Source organism: Artemia sp. Qi Xiang Cuo, chromosome 2 (genome assembly GCF_049724085.1).
Source record: "Artemia sp. Qi Xiang Cuo chromosome 2, ASM4972408v1, whole genome shotgun sequence".
NCBI classification, from domain to species: domain Eukaryota; kingdom Metazoa; phylum Arthropoda; class Branchiopoda; order Anostraca; family Artemiidae; genus Artemia; species Artemia sp. Qi Xiang Cuo.
The window spans coordinates 6,512,938-6,531,206 of record NC_142795.1 but is presented as its reverse complement, the minus strand read 5'-3'; the positions used below and the strand labels follow the sequence as shown (position 1 = coordinate 6,531,206).

General features: G+C 35.9%; 1 protein-coding gene across 2 annotated transcripts in view; it reads left to right on the top strand.

The window, feature by feature from the left end:
* Positions 1-18,269, top strand: part of obe (activating signal cointegrator 1 complex subunit obelus) — a 196,930-nt gene that overhangs the window by 136,042 nt on the left and 42,619 nt on the right. For both annotated transcript variants that reach the window (XM_089098912.1, XM_089098905.1), the window contains exons 19-22: positions 7,410-7,661; positions 10,774-10,924; positions 12,679-12,797; positions 15,022-15,193. In XM_089098912.1, coding sequence (XP_088955038.1) covers positions 7,410-7,661; positions 10,774-10,924; positions 12,679-12,797; positions 15,022-15,193 — 694 coding nt within the window. The remainder of the gene's footprint in view (positions 1-7,409; positions 7,662-10,773; positions 10,925-12,678; positions 12,798-15,021; positions 15,194-18,269) is intronic.

Here is an 18,269-nt window from a genome sequence, read left to right as displayed (position 1 = left end):
ATTATTTTACTAAGGAAAGTAATGAGTCTAATAGGTAAAGGTATGTATTTAGAGGAAACAACACCTCCAGGCTCGTCCCTTTCCCTTCAAGTACCTTTGTTTTTATGTATCGTCAAATTTTCCTATATTTACTTACGTTTTCCTGTTCCTGTTTTACTAAGTTTGCTTGTTCCTGTTTTACTTTCATTCGAATTCATGCTCCCTCAACCCCCGAAATAGATTTCTGTATATATGCCCGACTAAAACATTCTTATTTTTGTAGTCATCTTATGAATCAAGATTTTATCAAGTAAAGTTAAATATAAAGTCTCCTGATGACTTAAATGAATTGTTTTTGTTCAGTGTAAGTTAGGGAATCCGCCATTTGAAGAATTATTTTTTTCTCATTTCTATTTTTTTGTAGCTTTTCTTCCTTTTCCTGTTTTCTATTTGGCGTAAAGACTTGTTCTATTTCCTTTTTCTTGTAGGTTTTCTTCTTTTTTCTGTTTTCTCTTTGGCATACAGACTTGGAAGTAAGTTGTAACCCCTGGAAAAAAAATTCAGTATTTCAAATGATTTTCTAGACTGCTTTTAATGTTTGTGATAGATTGAAACCGTATTGAGATTTAGAGACAAATCATAATCTGTAGACTAACAAAAAAAATATCATAATTCTTCTGTTTTAACCGTGACGGTTAAAACACAGTACAAGTATGTACACACAGTAGCGAAAATTTTCTTCGAAAATGACAGATTAAAGCGCTTGGAAAAGGATTTCCCTCTGCACGTCAGCGAAATAGTTTCAGTTGGTTCTTGGCATTCAGTCAGATCACAGCATAAGCTTGTCGTAATGCGCTAAGCATTTTTCATTGCGCGTGCGTGAAGAGGCAGAGTCATGAAGAGAGGTCTAGACTGAAATGTATCAAAATCTTTAATGGAGAGCATAGGACTTTTTGCTACTGTTCATACATATACTGTGCGGTTAAAACGATGTAGTTAAATTTATCGTCTCTAGAAGGACGGCAGACCTGAGTACTTGCTCGAGTGAAGCGACGGCCAATTGTGACGACCTATGTTCTAGATTTGTTTTTTTTTTGTCTAAAAGATCTAGCAACCACTTTCGACTTTGGACGAAAAAAAATTGATTGCTGAACAAATTTAGCTACTTTCATCACATTTCATAAATTTGCATACATGTGTATTGCTAAACACAATGGTATTCTGCTAAAAACAACAAATAAAGTATAATGGGATCATATCTGCCCGCAGGGAAGGAGAGCAGATTTACGCCCTTATATATGGCCTTAAAAGAAAACTGCGGAAATAATAAAAAAAATGAAGAATAATAGATCAAAACTGGAATTCTTTCCTGTTTCCCTCCCCCTCCTCCCTCCTCATAGAAGAAATACTCTTTTTATTTCCCCCATAAGGATGAACTGGCATATAATACGCCCAGAGGACAAGTCACACCTTAGTACGCCTAGAGGGGGGAGGTAGTTTGCTGCTTTAACTAAGGTAATTTTACTATGCTTTAAAGCTCAAACGCTCGTTTCTTGTGAAAAAAAAAAAAAAAAAAAAAAAAAAAAAAAAAAAAAATTAAGATAGGTAATTTGAAATTTTGGAATGTTAGTGTCCCTTGGAATCTTGAAATAACTGGTTATTTTACTGAAGAATCAGGGTTAAATACGTTAAAATCTTGTTTAAGTAAAACCCAGGTACTTTGATTTTTACTTTAATAGTACAGAATACCTCCTAGAGTACAATGTTTAATGTAAGGCACAAATGTTCAAAAAGTGTGATTATATATTTTTTTCTTTGACGCAACAAAAATAGTTGCCGTGCTTTTTAGGGTAATAATAAGAGCCCAAACCTATATTTGTTTGATTTCGTTCAGCTAATATAGTATCCCTGAAATTTCAAGATATATTTGAGGAGACGATCTATTAAGCGAAAAAATGCGCTGCCAGAGATAATTAAGAAAAAAAATTTTATCTGATGGAAGTAAACAGTGAAGATCAAACTTGAAACGAATAAATATTATTGCTTTGCAGTTTATGCATTATATATCCGCAATATTGGATAAAAAAAACTGACCCGTAATGTTCCCTAAATTTGTAAAATTCTGAAAAACTAGCGCTTTACTGAAATTAATTTTAAAAAAACTTTTCCACAAAATAAGTTTTTCAAAAAAAGGTAAAGAACTCCTTTCAACAAAAATTGAGCAAAAATAAAATCAAATAAACTACCAAGCGTAAAACTACCGCAAATAGCATCGATAAATAAATGAAACCCAAAACGAACAGATATTACAATAAATAACCAACTCAAACTCAAAACGAGCAGAAATTAACATAAGTTGGGCTCAAAACGCCTATGCCTTCCCAAGGCCAGAACATAATTTGCGCTTTACTGCAAAAGAATACTAATGAATGTGCACTTTACTTTTACTTTACTTTACTTTTATCGAACATAATTTGCACTTTACTGAAAAAAATATAAATGTTTTTACTTTTATAACTTTAATAAATCAAATAATCTTAACATTTTGATTACTAAATATCAGCATATGTATATTAAACTGACAATGCACATTCATTTGTATTTTTTTCTGTAAAGTGCAAATTATGTTCTGGCCTTGGGAATGCTTAGGGGTTTTGAGCCCAACTTATGTTAATTCTGCTCGTTTTGAGTTTGACTCGGTTATTTATTGTAATTTCTGTTCGTTTTGGGTTTCATTTATTTATCGATGCTGACGTGAGTGGTAGTTTCACGCTTAGTAGATTATTTGATTTTAATTTGCTCATTTTTGTTTAATGGAGTTCTTTACTTTTCTTTGAAAAACTTGTTTTGTGGAAATCTTTTTCTAATTAATTTCTGTTCGTTTTATATTGACATAGTCTATTCAGAGAAAAAGAAAATAATACTTTAAGTATCAATTTCCAATCAAATGAGCCCTTTTGAAGTTTCTACGACAACGCTTTCAATAAAAACCTTATATGCCCCCAGGACATAACTTACAACCCTTGTCCTGAGGGCTGGGGGGGGTGGTTGTCATCCTCAAAGACCTAATTTCCAGAACTTTCTACTACGTTGAATAAAATGGCTATCTGAAAATTTTGATTGGATGTGGTTGGAGAAATGGTGGGCGTGAGAGGGGGGTTAGTTACCATCCCATCACTTTCAACTATTAAAAAGGGCACTAGCCCTCTCAGTTTCCAATTGAATGAGCCCCTTTTGAAGTTTTTACGACAACTCTATCTATAAAAACCTTATATGCCCCCAGGGCATAACTTACAACCTTTGCCCTGGGGATCTGGGGGGTTTGTCATCCTTAAATACATAATTTCCAGAATTTTCAACTACGTTGAACAAAATGACTATCTCTAAACTTTGATTGAATGAGTTTGGGGAAATGGTGGGCGAGAGAGGGGGGTTAATTACTCTCCACTCACTTTCGACTATTGAAAAGGGCAATTTCAATTTCCTATCAAAAGAGCCTCATCTCAAATCTATGCAACAACTTTCTATATAGACCTTATTTGCCCCCAGGGCATAACTTACAACCCTTGCACTGAGGGCTCTGATGGGGTTATCCTCCTAAAAGACCTAATTTCCAGAACTTCCGACTACGTTGAACAAAGTGGATATCTCAAAATTTTGATTGGATGTGTTTGGGGAAATGGTTGGCGTGAGAGGGAAGTTAGTTGCCCTCCAATCACTTTTGACTATTAGAAGGGCACTAGCCCTTTCAATTTTCAATTGAATGAGCCCTAGTTGATGTTTTTACAACGTCACTTTCTATAAAAACTTTACATGCTCCCAGGGCATAATTTACACCCCTTGCCCCGAGGGTTGTGGGGGAGGGGATGGGTTGTCATTCTTAAATATCTAATTTCCAAAACTTTCAACTACGTTGAATAAAATGGCTATCTAAAATTTTTGATTGGATGTGTTTGGGGAAAAGGTGGGCGTGAGAGGGGGGTTAGTTGCCCTCAAATCACTTTTGACTATTAAAAAGGGCACTAGCCCTTTGAATTTTCAATCGAATGTGCCCTTTTTCAAGTTTCTATGGCAAAGATTTCAATAAAAATCTTGTATGCCCCCAAGGCATAACTTATAACCCTTGCCCTGAAGACTGTGGGGGAATGTCCTGCTCAAAGGTATAATTTCCTGAACTTTAAACTGCGTGGAACAAAATGGCTAACTAAAAATTTTGATTGGATATGTTTGGGGAAATGGTGGGCCTGGAAGGGGTGTTACTTGCCTTCCAATCACTTTTGTCTATTAAAAAGGGTACTAGCCATTTCAATTTCCAATCGAATGAGCCCTTTTTGACGACGCGTTCTATAAAAACTTTATATGCCCCCAGGGCATAACTTACAACCCTTTCCTTGAGGGCTGTGGGGGAGTGTCCTTCTCAAAAACATAATTTCTATCTGGAAATCCTCAACACTGAACAAAATGGCTATCTAAAAATTCTGATTGGATGTGTTTGGGGAAATGGTGGGCGTGAGAGGGGGACTAGTTGCCTTCCAATCACTTTCGACTATTAAATAGGGCACTAGACCTTTGAATTTCCAATCGAATGGGCCCTTTTTCAAGTTTCTACGACAAAGATTTCAATAAAAACTTATATTCCCCCAGGGAATAACTTAAAACCCTTGCCCTGAAGACTGTGGGGGGGAGTGTCCTGCTAAAAGGTATAATTTCCTGAACTTTTACTGCGTGGAACAAAATGGCTATCTCAAAATTTTGATGAGATGTGTTTGGGTAAATGGTGGGCGTGGAAGGGGTGTTAGTTGCCTTGCAATTACATTTGACTATTAAAAAGGGCACTAGCCATTTCAATTTCTAATCGAATGAGCCCTTTTTGAAGTTTCTACGACAACGCGTTCTATAAAACTTTATATGCTCCCGGGGCATAACTTACAACAATTGTCCTGAGGGCTGTGAGGGAGTTGTGATCCTCAAAGACCTAATTTACAGAACTTAAAACTACGTTGAATAAAATGGCTATTTCAAAATTTTGATTTGATGTGTTTTGTGGGAAAGGTGGCCGTGAGAGGGAGGCTAGTTGCCTTCAAACCATTTTTGACTATTAAAAAAAGAACTAGTCTCTTAAATGTCTAAGCGAATGAGTCTTTTTGGAAGTTTCTGCGATAAAACTTTCTAGAAAAACCGTACATACCCCCTGGGCATAGCTTACAACCCTTGCCCCGAAGGCTGTGGGGGAGTGTCCTCCTCAAAAACATAATTTCTATCTGGAAATCAATTACGCTGAACAAAATGGCTATCTCAAAATTTTGATTGGATGTGTTTCGGGAAATGGTGGGCGTGGAAGGGCTGTTAGTTGCCTTCCAATCATTTTCGACTATTAAAATGGGCATAAGCCACTCCAATTTCCAATGGAATGAGCCCTTTTCAAAGTTTCTACGACAACTACTTCGATACGAAGTGCCCTGCTCTAAAGGAAAAAATAATAAATGATACATTGTGCCAAATCGTTCTTATATGCCCTCAGGGCATAACTTAAAACCCTTGCCCCGAGGGTTGTGGGGGAGTATCCTCCTCAAAAACATATTTTCTATCTGGAAATCAAATACGCTGAACAAAATGGCTGTCTCAAAAATTTTGATTGGATGTGTTTAGGAGAATGATGGGCGTGGGGGGGGGGGCTTGTTGCCCTCTAATCACTTTCGACTATTAAAAAGGGCACTAGCCCTTTGAATTTTCAATCGAATGAGCCTTTTATGAAGTTTCTACGACAACGCCTTCTATAAAAACCTCATATGCCCCCAGGGCATAACTTAAAACCCTTGCTCCGAGGGTTGCGGGGGATTGTCCTCCTCAAAAATATATTTTCTATCTGGAAATCAACTACGCTGAACAAAATGGCTGTCTCAAAATTTTGATAGGATGTGTTTGGGGAAATGATGCGCGTGGGGGGGGGGGGCTAGTTGCCCTTCAATCACTTTCGACTATTAAAAACGGCACTAGCCCTTTGAATTTCCAATTGAATGAGCCTTTTTTGAGGTTTCTACGACAACGCGTTCTATCAAAACCTTATATGCCCCCAGGGCATAACTTAAAACCCTTGCCCCGAGGGTTGTGGGGGAGCGTCCTCCTCAAAAACATATTTTCTATCTGGAAATCAACTACGCTGAACAAAATGGCTATCTCAAAATTTTGATACGAAGTGCCCTGCTCTAAAGGCAAAAAATAATAAATGATACTTTGTGCCAACATCGGTCGTATATGCCCTCAGGGTTTAATTTAAAACCCTTGCCCCGAGGGTTTTGGGGGAGTGTCCTCCTCAAAAACATATTTTCTATCTGGAAATCAACTACGCTGAACAGAATGGCTATCTCAAAATTTTGATTGGATGTGTTTGAAGGAATGATGGGCTTGGGGGGGGGGCTAGTTGCCCTCCAATCACTTTCGATTATTAAAAAGGACACAAGCCACTCCAATTTCCAATTGAATGAGCCCTTTTCGAAGTTTCTGCGACAGCTTCCTCGATACGAAGTGCCCTGCTCTAAAGGAAAAAATAATAAATGATACATTGTGCCAACATCGGTCGTATATGCCCTCATGGTGTAACTTAAAACCCTTGCCCTGAGGGTTGTGGGGGAGTGTCCTCCTCAAAAACATATTTTCTATCTGGGAATCAACTACGCTGAGCAAAATTACAATCTCACAATTTTGATAGGATGTGTTTGGGGGAAGGATGGGCATGAGGAGAGGGCTGGTTACCCTCTACTAACTTTCGACTATTAAAAAGGGAACTAGCCAGTCCAATTTCCAATCGAATGAGCCATTTCCGAAGTTTCTACGACAACTTCGATACGAAGTGCGCGGGTATGGAGGAAAAAAATAATAATAATAAATAATGCTTTAATTAGGCAGCGCTACTGCGCTGCCTATGAAACCAAAAATGACGCAACAAAACACGATTAGGAGCAGACAAGTCCTGAAGTATCCTGCAGAGAATACAAGAGTAATTAAAAGACTCAATATTCTTCATTGGCCTTGAAATCATTAAATTTTATATACAATATTAATTCTTTCAAAACTTTATAGTAAGATCGGTTTTGGTAAAGCGCTTGGTTTCAGGCTCTTTTTCAAAATTACTGTAATTTTCTTTCAAAGTAAGATTTTATTATTAAGACTAATTGAAATAATAGTTGCCATTGCTGAACAGCCACAAATGGCAATTTTTTCATCTTGTGCATTTTTTTTTTTTAACGCGTTTTTGAACTTTTGGCTACTGCAGGCTCGCTCTTCACTAGGTTGGAGCTATAGCTACAATCATGTTGCTCTTCGAAAATCAAGTTTCTCTTTTCGCCACTTTCATTTGGGTTGATTGTACTGAATATTCTCAAGGTGAATAGGAAAGCGATAGGTTAAGGTGTTAATTTTTTCCTTTCTAGGTTATTGTTTCACGTACGAATTTCATTGCTGCACACACAGGAAGAACGCTTCGTATAATTGGTTTATCTACTGCGATTGCGAATGCACGAGATTTGGCCGATTGGTTGAATATAAGACAAGTAGGACTGTACAACTTTAGACCTTCTGTTCGTCCTGTTCCTTTGGAGGTACATATAGCTGGATTTCCAGGAAAGCACTATTGTCCTCGTATGGCCACCATGAACAGACCGGCATTTTTGGCCATTAAACAGGTATACTGTAATACTTAACCTTTGGATTCTTAGCCTTTTTTGTGTTTAAATGTAATGAATACGAGTCATGTATCTTTCTCTCTTTCTCTCTATCCTCTCTATCTCTCTTTCTCTGCTCCTACCCAATGCCAGTCAAGTCAACTGCAAGTTAACTATGAATTTGGGCTCATGATGAATGATTCAAAATGAAACCTTTCGCTTCAAGAAAATTCAGATTAAATTCGAACAGAAATTTAAATTGTTGTAAACAACAAAAGCACGAAGAACAATAGAGAAATCTTTTCTTTTCTGTAGTACATAGTTGCACTTTATCTTACATGGATGAGGTCTACAAAATTATTTGAGGAGGAGGGGGGAGGGGGGTGTGTGGAGCTCCAAAATTACATATGAAGGCTAAAATTTTCATGATTTATGCCTTTTTTTACCCAGTTTTAGCAAATCTTTATATCAACTGCCTTTTCACATTTCGAAGAGAAAAATCTGTAAACAACAAAAATTAAATAGAAAAAGTAGTTTTTTTTCTGTGATAATAAACATTTAATTCTAAACCTAAAATTTGTTAGTGTGTTGATCCCTTGGGGACAGAGGGCTGTCTTCCCCTCCCGCTGCTCTTTGTGAGGACGTTGTCTAGTTAGCAACTGAGTGTATTTACTATATTGCATTATTTTTTTTATTATAAATAGATTTATAGAAATATAAAACTAATATAGTATGGTAAAATATAATATTTTTTTATGGAAAATAGTATGGTAAGGACCGGGTTTGAAGTAGACGATAACCGACATCCCATATAATAGCAATATCTATTAGTTTTAGCTTTTTGCTAAACATATTACATTTGCAAGAAATAAATTTTAGATTTAGCTAAAGTCAACGCTCTACCGTTCCCTTTGTAAACCCTAAACCGTGCCGTGCCCTCTTATTTGTTATTGTTTTCCGAGACAACTTTATATAGAATAGTTGGTCTCAAAAAATCATGATATGACTCATTCGATTGGTAATTGAAAGTTGAAAGTGCCTTCTTAAGGACTGAAAGTAATTAGTGGGCAACCAGCTCCTCTAGTGCTCTTGTTTGCTAGCCAACTCCATAATCCTCGTGATATTGGATCAAAATTTTTATATAGCCATTTTGCTTTAAACTGTTAAAGAATTTGACGAACACGCTTCCAGAAATGATGTGACCCCCGGAGCACCTTTAAGAAAGGGCCATGAATTTATGCAAACTGGTTATTGTTTTGCTTTTTGCTAAAAATATTACATTTGTAACAAATAAATTTCAGATTTAGCTAAAAGCAACGCTCTACCGTTCCCTTTGTAAACCCTAAACCGGGCACAAAATTGTTTGGGGGCGTAAATTTTCAAATAAATAATTTAATGGTTATTATCATTTTGTAATTTTTGAAATTTTATTAAAATAAGGTAGAGGGTGCAGTTAATAAATGAAAATAAATTATAAATTAATTAATGAAATAATAAATTTTCATGTACCCATTTTGCTTTAAACTGTTAAAGAATGTGACGAACACGCTTCTGGAAATGACATGACCCCCGAAGCACCTTTAACAAGGGCCATAGTTTTATGCAAACTGCTTATTGTTTTACATATATGTTTTATGGTGAAAAAAGGGTCATATCTGGTTCTGGGTGTCTGATTAGTTTGAAAATTTGAGGGACTATTCCTTTGGCCAAGACGAACGCACATTTAGTTGGGACGGGGGTGGTGTAAGGGAATCTGGAAACCTTCTATCTCTGATATGTTTGAAGTTTAAAGCTGCAAGTCATTCGGCCAGGAGAAAAATAGCGTCGAAAAAATATTGTTTGGGGCAATGGTCCCCATAATGAGGCTTGAAATTGGGCCAAACATTTTTTTTGTCGATCGACTCGAGAGTTTTATCCTTTAGTCGTTGGCTAAGGAGAACCAAATGCAGAAAGATCAATAGAAAGAAAAACAAATTGGCTCACTGAAGAGGGGTGTCTGATAAAGGACCTAAAAATTTTATTTTCTGAACGACTTAAAACTTCAAACTGCAAGTCCCTGGGGCAAGGTAACCCTGATGTACAAAATTAGTTTAGTTTAGGGGCATTAGTTCCCCCTCCCCCGAAAGGGACCGAATTTTATTCTTAATTGGCTTAAAACTTATAACTTCAAAGCTTTGAACCATGGGAATCGCAAAGCATAAAAAAAAATGAAAAACTTCCCTCCAAAGCGCCCAGACAAGGACAATTTTTTTAAAATCAGGATATGGGCTCCCTCGAATGTGGGGCCCAAAATTGTACGAATTTTTTGGGGGGGACTGGCCTGGGACTTTTAAGAATCTTTTTTGGGGTAACGTGACTAGATTTTTGTGGGGGGGGGGGGGTAGGATTATCTTAGGTTGTCTTGAAATGGGCCAAAAACTTGTTGCCCCTGCTCAGTTTGAAACTTACAGCCATAAGTGCTTGGACCAAGAGAAAGCTAATGTAAAGACAATTAGGTTTTTGGTAATGGTCCCCCTCCCTGAAAAAAGGCTCATTGACTCAAAACCTATATCTTGAGATTCTAGGGTCACGAAAGACGCTTTTTCTTCGAATCGCTAGAAACGTATAACAATAAGTTTCAAGAATGATCTCATCCACAAAGAAAATAGGATGGAGGTACGATTCCTGAAATACTGGGGTCAGATAATGTCTATTTTTAGTTTTCTTGAAACTTGCATCTGAAGTCCTGTGGTCGATTTTCGGGTTATTCCTCCCATTTTGTGGAATCAAGTTGAAACTACTGTATGATCAATTTTTTTTATCAATACTGTATGATCAATTACATTAGAAATTTTTTGAATATATATGCCACCCCAACCCTCAATTCTCCAATCATACATGCTGTTATACTCGGTTCTTTCATTTCTACTCGCATCCTAAAGTATAGAAGAGGCAATTGGAGTGGGTAAGGGTTGTTGCTGTGCATATTTGTGATTGTCTTTATTTCAACATTCTTCCAAAAAACGAGGAAATATATTGTCTCTTCCTCCTTAGTCTTAAAAATTTTATATTTTATTCCTTTCTGTTTCAGGCTTAAGTCCTCCTAAGTATGATATGCTTCTTAGATATATGTTTATTTATATATTTGTTTTAGCATTCTCCTGACAAGCCAGTATTGATATTTGTATCCTCTCGGCGTCAAACAAGACTGACAGCCTTAGATCTCATTGGTTGCTTAGCTGGTGAAGAAAACCCTCGGCAGTGGCTGCACATGCAAGAAAGTGAAATGGAGGCTGTCACTGCCGGTATTTTTTTTTTAAGCTGCTTTACCACAAAGGTCAGAAGGTGTTACATACAGTGTTTCAAGACACATGGGTATCCCTTTTTAAAAGAAAGATGTTAATTGGCCTTGAGAGGATGATTTAAAAGATATACATCAAGCAGACGTTGCATCTCTTTCAGGGAAATACAAAGAAGATCACCACAACTTTTAACCTCTTGACCCCTTGACGTTTCTCAGGGTGGTATGCACAGCCCTAGGGGTACGAGAAGAGTTTAATGGGGGTACGTGGCATGGGCGCCCATATGGGGGGGGGGGGGGGGGGGGCTTCGGCCCCCCCTGGCTGAATGATGCTGCCTTATTTTTATATTTTTGTTCTGAGATTTCTATTATATAGCATTAAAAGTGTCAATTAGATGAGGTTTGCCCCCCCCTGGAATTCAGCTTATGGGCACCCATGGTACGCGGTGTACCTCTGAGTTTGGTAGGGATGTTTTACTTCATCGTGTAAGGAGCAGACTATTGGACGTGGCCTAGGATATTAGATTAAAATTAACAACCATAGAACATAATTGTGACGATCTGTCCTCCATCACAAACAATTTCTTCCTTTTTATTGATCCGAATAAATTTAATTCATAATGTAACTTTCATTTATGTTTTATTATGAATATTTTATATCTCTTTTATTATTACATTGGTGTATGCAGGAAAAAAATAAATATATTTAGTTGTTATTATGATACATCCGTTTTTCAAGCATACGAAAATTATAAAAAGGGTTCCGATAAAAATTCCCCAGAGTCATTCTCAGGCCTCAGTTTTTCTTGCAGTTTCATTCATATAGCACGTCAGTTTACCGGGCTAGCAATAATCCTTGCTTCTAAGCCTTTGCCAAGCCAACCAAAGATATGCAAGAAAAAAGAATGCTAATCATAAATAGAGGTAGAGTATAAAACAAACACAACTTAAAAACAATAGGGAAATTTTTTCCAAGACAGTGCAAATTGCACTGTCTTGGAAAAAATTTCCCTATTGTTTTTAAGTTGTGTTTGTTTGATATGGAAAGGCAGTGTGGTCTTCGTCAATATTTAGGTAGAGTATAACAATAAAAATAATCATGTAATCCAAGAATCATAACGAAAATGACGGCAAATACAATAAAAAGGAGTGAGCAGCACAGGATTTCGGTAAATATTGAAACTAGTTATACAAAAAGGGAGAAAATAAACAAGGAAAATTATTCCTGTTCTGTAGAATTTAATGTTCGCATACCCGTATACACGCAGGAATTTATGTTTAAATGGGGGGTGGGGATTTAAAAAAAAAACTAATAAATTATGTCTGCAAAAATATTTAAAATTATAGAGACGCATACAAAAAAAAGAAAAAAAGGCGATATTATAAGGGAGATAAGATAATATTTATTTTCATAAGAATTGTTATTATCACAAGCTCTAATTGAGCTGAAGACTGAATATTTTTGAGTGTCAGTTGGAGGAATCATTGGGGTCTTAACAAAAAAATTTCCATATTATATATTTGAAATCAGCATAAAATCAGATTATTTTGACGCATCTATTGGCATCAAAATTCCTTTTTTTAGAGTTTCGGTTAAAATTGAGCCTTAAAAAAAAAAAAAAAAAAAAAAAAAAAAAAAAAGTTTCCAAGCACTGCCCCATTGTAGGTACTTGGGTAACTTTCAGGCTTTCATAGAAATTTTTTGTTCACTTTTGGTTTATATTTTCAACTTTAAGTGATTTTCCAAATATATTTTAGGGTTAAAGGATCCTAACTTGAAACTTACTTGCTCATTTGGCATTGGGATGCACCATGCTGGATTAACGGATAAAGATAGACGAACTATCGAAGAACTTTTTGTTAATCAAAAGATACAGGTAACGATAGAAATGCTTCTTAAATATTTACCTCATGATTTGTAGTTTTTGAGGCACCTTGGATGTGGAGGAAGATTTATTTTGTGCGGAAGAATTAGTGACAGTCCTAAAAGTAATGCCTAGCGATTTTATGAAAACACCAATTAAACCCCTGTATAAGAAAGGTGATAAGAGTGAGTGCGGTAATTATAGAGGTATTAGCCTAGTCTCTGTAGGTAGTAGATTGAGACTGAGAGATGTTGTAGATACAGTTTTAAAGGAAGAACGGTGCGGTTTTAGGAAGGGTAGAGGATATGCTGACCAAATTTTCACTCTTAGTTAATAATTAAGAAATGCCTAAGTCATCAAACACCTTTAGTCCTCAGTTTTATAGATTATGAGCTGGCGTTCGATTCAACTGATAAAAGAGCTTTTGCAAAGGTCTTATCCTTGTATGGTCTAGCCTACCACTCAAATACGTTAAAGTGATTAGTGCTATGTACGAGAATAACACTGCTGCAGTTAAGGTAGGAAATGAGGTTAGAAGCTGGTTTCGAATTAGATCAGGATTTAAGCTGCGTTTTGTTCTATCCCCATTTATATAAATCATTTTGATGGTCTTTGTCTTAAAGAGCACAGGAAATATGTTAAAAGTAGAATAGCCAAGGCTCTGGGTGTTTTTTTTTGTTTTTTTTTTCACAGTTAAAAAAAGTTTGGAAGAACAGGAAGATAAGACTCCGGACAAAGATTAGAATATCGAAAGGTAATTGCCTACAGATTGTTTTGGGTATCCGGCTGACTTACCGTATTTTAAACAGTAGGCTGCACGAAAAATTTGGTTCAATCCCGCATTCAAGGGCTATTATAATAGAAAAGTTGAGATGGCTAGGGCATCTTCAGCGGATGAAGGATGACAGATTGCCAAAGATTATACCTTTTGACCAACCGTCGAGAGCTAAACTGAAAGCGGGTTGTCTGTGGATGGGGTAGGAGGATGTCGTAGAGAAAGATTTAAGGGAAATGGGAACTTCCTGGGAGGGTGTAAAGAGGGAGGCTTTATAATAGATTAGGATCTAGGAGGAGCGTGCGCAGCTGTGTTGTCATCAGACGGTTCACTGCTGCAGCGAGTTGTTAGTAGTAGTAGTTGTATAATTTTTTTTTCGCTCAATGCATTATCTCTGCTCAAACCCATAAAAAAAACTAGGCAATTTTAGGCCCTTTTTCCTGTATTTGTACCAAAGGGCCGATTTAGTGGCAACTTTCATGTTACGAGCACTAGTTATTTTAGATTTTTGTAGTCAACAGTTCATTGTGCTTAAAATTAAATCCTTTCTATCATTCAGGTGGAACCATGTAAAAAAAAAAAAAAAAAAACTGTTGAACCAATATCTCGTAAGTACAATCACATCTGTATTATCATTCTGTTGGACAGTAACTTGGGAGTAGTTTATTATCCGAAGCTAGTGTATGGAGTGTGGTATGATTCCGCTATAGTAGTGGCAATAAATAAGTCTATTGTAGCTGTAATAAACAGGTAGAGTGCGGTAAACTGTAGTTAACAGGTCATTATGACTAAAATTATAAATGTTTGATAGTTCAACTGCTAGTGAGCCAGTATCTCATTTTGGTTACAATCAAAGTTTGCGCTATAGACAGTTGTTGTACGAAATCTGTCTAATTCTGCCATGCTAGCTATAGTAGACAATATTGATTAGGCTGATGAACTATATCGGCTACAACTGTATATGATCTATACCCAAATACAATCTTGACTGAATGTTCATGAATTTGAAGTCTGATACCGTCATGTTAGAGATTCAAAAGATGAGTTGAAATTCTACACAATGGTAGTGAATTTTATATTCTCGTCAAGTATTGTTTATTCGTAAACAAAGTTTTATAAACGACCACATTATTTTATCCAAAAAATTTCAAAATTTTTCTCTTCATTTTTTTTCATACATTTTATTTCGGCTAATTTTATGCTATTATTAATAATGATATAAATGCAACAATTATGTACAACTTTGTGATAAATGAACTTTAACAACCTCCTAGCTTAGTACATTTTGCTTTATAGTAAGTAGTACCTATTGTTCGTAATATTTTAACAACTTTTTAATAAGTACACTTTAGCGCTTCTAATGCTAGAATTAAATGTTGTTACAATATCACAATTAATAAACTTTGAAGAACTCTAAGTGTATTGAGTTTTTCTAATTATCAAATAATACCTGTTTTTCAGATTCTCATTGCCACCTCTACTTTAGCTTGGGGTGTAAACTTCCCTGCTCATTTGGTCATCGTAAAAGGCACAGAATATTATGATGGCAAAACCAAACGCTACATTGATATGCCCATTACAGATGTCCTTCAAGCGATGGGAAGAGCCGGTCGACCACAGTATGATAATCAAGGTAAGTCATTTTAAATATTCAGTTGGAGTAAAAAAAACTTAATATCTATTTTAACAATTGTAATGCATCCTCGATTTGGTTGGCTTTTGACGAAGAAAAATTTTAGCTAAGGAAAGTATAGTATGCTCTATTTTGCAATAGGAGTAAATATAGATTGCAGACTAGAAGAATTTTTCCTGTGGGAGCTCTTCATTTACCTTCCAGAAAACAAAAATTTCTGTTTATCGGTTTATTTTCTTTGGAAAAGTTTGGTTTCGGTTTTTATCAACCAAAAAAAAAAAAAAAAGATATTTGCTTGGGACTTTTTCATAATATTAGATTTTAGTTTTTAATTGATACATTTGATTGAGTCTGATTCGGTTTCATCTGAGAAGCATTGTTTTTGTTCTTGATGTACTCCACTTCTTTTTGTTCATAGTAGGTAATAAATAAATTATTATTATTATTGTCAAATTAAACTGAAGACAGTATTAACCTTTGTAAGTCAAAAGCTACGACCAACTGATGATACTATAAAATCGCCGAGAAAAGAATTAACAACGTCTTCGCTTTGCTACTGTGGCACCAGCTATAGAATTTTTTACCTTTTTAGTGTTACAGCATGACTTCATGGCGCTGCGTCGTCTGTTCTTATGTGGTTCTTATTAAATTCTGCAGTTCTCTATTGTTTTTGTGATTTAAATTTTGGGTATATCACGGCAACGAAGTACAAATCTTTTTAATGAAAATACAAACCATGGAAACCTTGCTTTGTTTTGGGTATTCTGGGTATATTTTGGGTATAATTTTGGGTATATCACGGCAACGAAGTACAAATCTTTTTAATGAAAATACAAACCATGGAAACCTTGCTTTGTTTAAGTAATGAAAAGTAAACGGGTGTCCACGTCAAGTCATCCAATGTGCATCAAAGTCGAATTCTGCTGCAAAAAGTTTCAGTCGTTCTTTGCATTGATAGCGCATCTGTATTTATAAGCAGTAGAAGTTTAAGTAACGTAAAAAAAAATGCTTTTATCAATCTGCTAACCCTAATTCTCTTGCAAAAAAAGTGGAATTTCAAGAGGATTTAGAATCTTAATAGCTGGAATTTTAAATTTCTTTAGGGTTTGCAGACATGGTCCTATTTACAAGCTAGTGGTTTGTATTTCGTCCCGTCACTTCAAGCTTTGGAGATGGTTTCATCCCAGTTTGACAAACCATGAAAGTATACCCCCCCCCCCCCCATTCCCTTCTAAGAAAGGTCTGTAGGCATGGCAATCTAGAAATAGTTGCCATGAGTAGCAACCAAGTTCCGAAGACAATAAAAATCTTTACTGAAACTTTAATAAATATGTACATTTTATTTTTTTTTCCTCCGGCCGTTAATGATAGAGAAGACAAATAAGAAGAATAGGATACTTTTGTTCTAAAAAAAAAAGTGCGAACATGTCAATTAGGATAAAAAGAAATTCTCCCTTGCTAAGAAACAGAAGATCGCTGAGAGTACCCACATAAACTATTTGAAAGAGCGGAAAAATTTCACTAAATGCTATAGGGTTTTGATTCCTTTTCTTTCAGCCAAAATAACGGAATACGATAATTTCACTCTCAAGTCTCGAAATGCTTACAAAATTTTACCAGGATGCTTGGTTATCAAAAGAAACAAATAATTAAACTAACAAGATTGTTGATGTCTGGTTATCAAAAGAAAGAAGTAATTAAACTAACAAGATTGTTGATGCCGACAATAATTTTTTTTTTAACCTAGTGTTTTTTTACAATTTGACCGAATTCTTATAAATCGCATCAGCCTTATACGCATTCTTATATAAGGCGCAAAAAAATAATAATAAAACATGAGAATGACTAGATTGAGGAATTAAAAATGTCTCTCTTTTTTCCAGCTATGTTTCTCATTCTGAAGAGCTATATTTCTACATTTCTAATAAGACAAATGCTCAAAGTTCAAATTTCCCGGGGTTTAATTCCAGCCGCAGCAAAGTTGGGTAACAAGGTTGCGCCAGCAGTGGCTCAGGAGGATCTTTATCATTTTATTTTTATCTCTATTCTAGCTGCATTTCTTCTTCTGCAGCTACAGTTATATTTCATTACCCTACTTTTCATGCGTTATCTTCTTCTCTTCTCCAATCAGGGTGGCCTCAACCTCTTAAGGCGGGTGGAGCCCACCCGAGGATTCTCAGTATTCAGGTTCATCCTGGCTCTAATCAAAATCCAGGCCTAGGGTCGGCTGATGCGAATTCTTACAATTTGACCGTATTCTTATAAATCGCATCAGCCTTATAAATTTATGAACTTCCCAATTAGCGGAAGCTATTCCAGAATGCCAGCATTACTTACCCCGTTACTTTCTTGTGATAGCCATTAACTCCCCGACAAAAATCATAGGCAGCATTTTGAATGGCCTGAATTTTTACGTTAGGAAAACAAACACGGTTATATAGAAGGGTTAACCACCCAGGGTCTATTAGACCATTTGAATATTAAATGATATTATGACTATGCTGAATTAATACTATTCAGTTGTCTTTACGTGGTATTCCCTGCAGTATTATCATGGCATCACGGTAGTTGACTTTAGTTAGCAAGACTAGGATGGGTCTGAAAGTTAATATGAAGCAGTGTTAACTCTGGAAAAACATTGTACTTTTTCTTAGGATTATACTGATAATGTCATTATCATTTGACTACTGTAGTTTATTCTGATCAGCAACAAGAGGTTACGTGGTACTACCTCCAGGATGCCGTAATTACTGCAAGATATACCGGTTTTCCAGTATTTACCCTTCCCAAAATGTCGAGATTTTTTGCGGATTTTTCTGTAGTCCTAGTCCATATATTTTAGTTTTATAAACTGCGCGAATTTTTGATCTTTCAAATTTTTTCTGATAGTCTGGTAAGTTTGATAATTTTTTTTTCTGATCTATTCGGTAAGTTCGATAATGCGTTTCGCCCTTAAAAATTCAAAGATGTGGTAGAAACCTGTAAATAAATCAATAAATAATTAGGTCAAATTATTTAATGATTTAATCTTGGGTTTTTCATTACGCAATATTTCATATTTATGCTCCATGCAGTA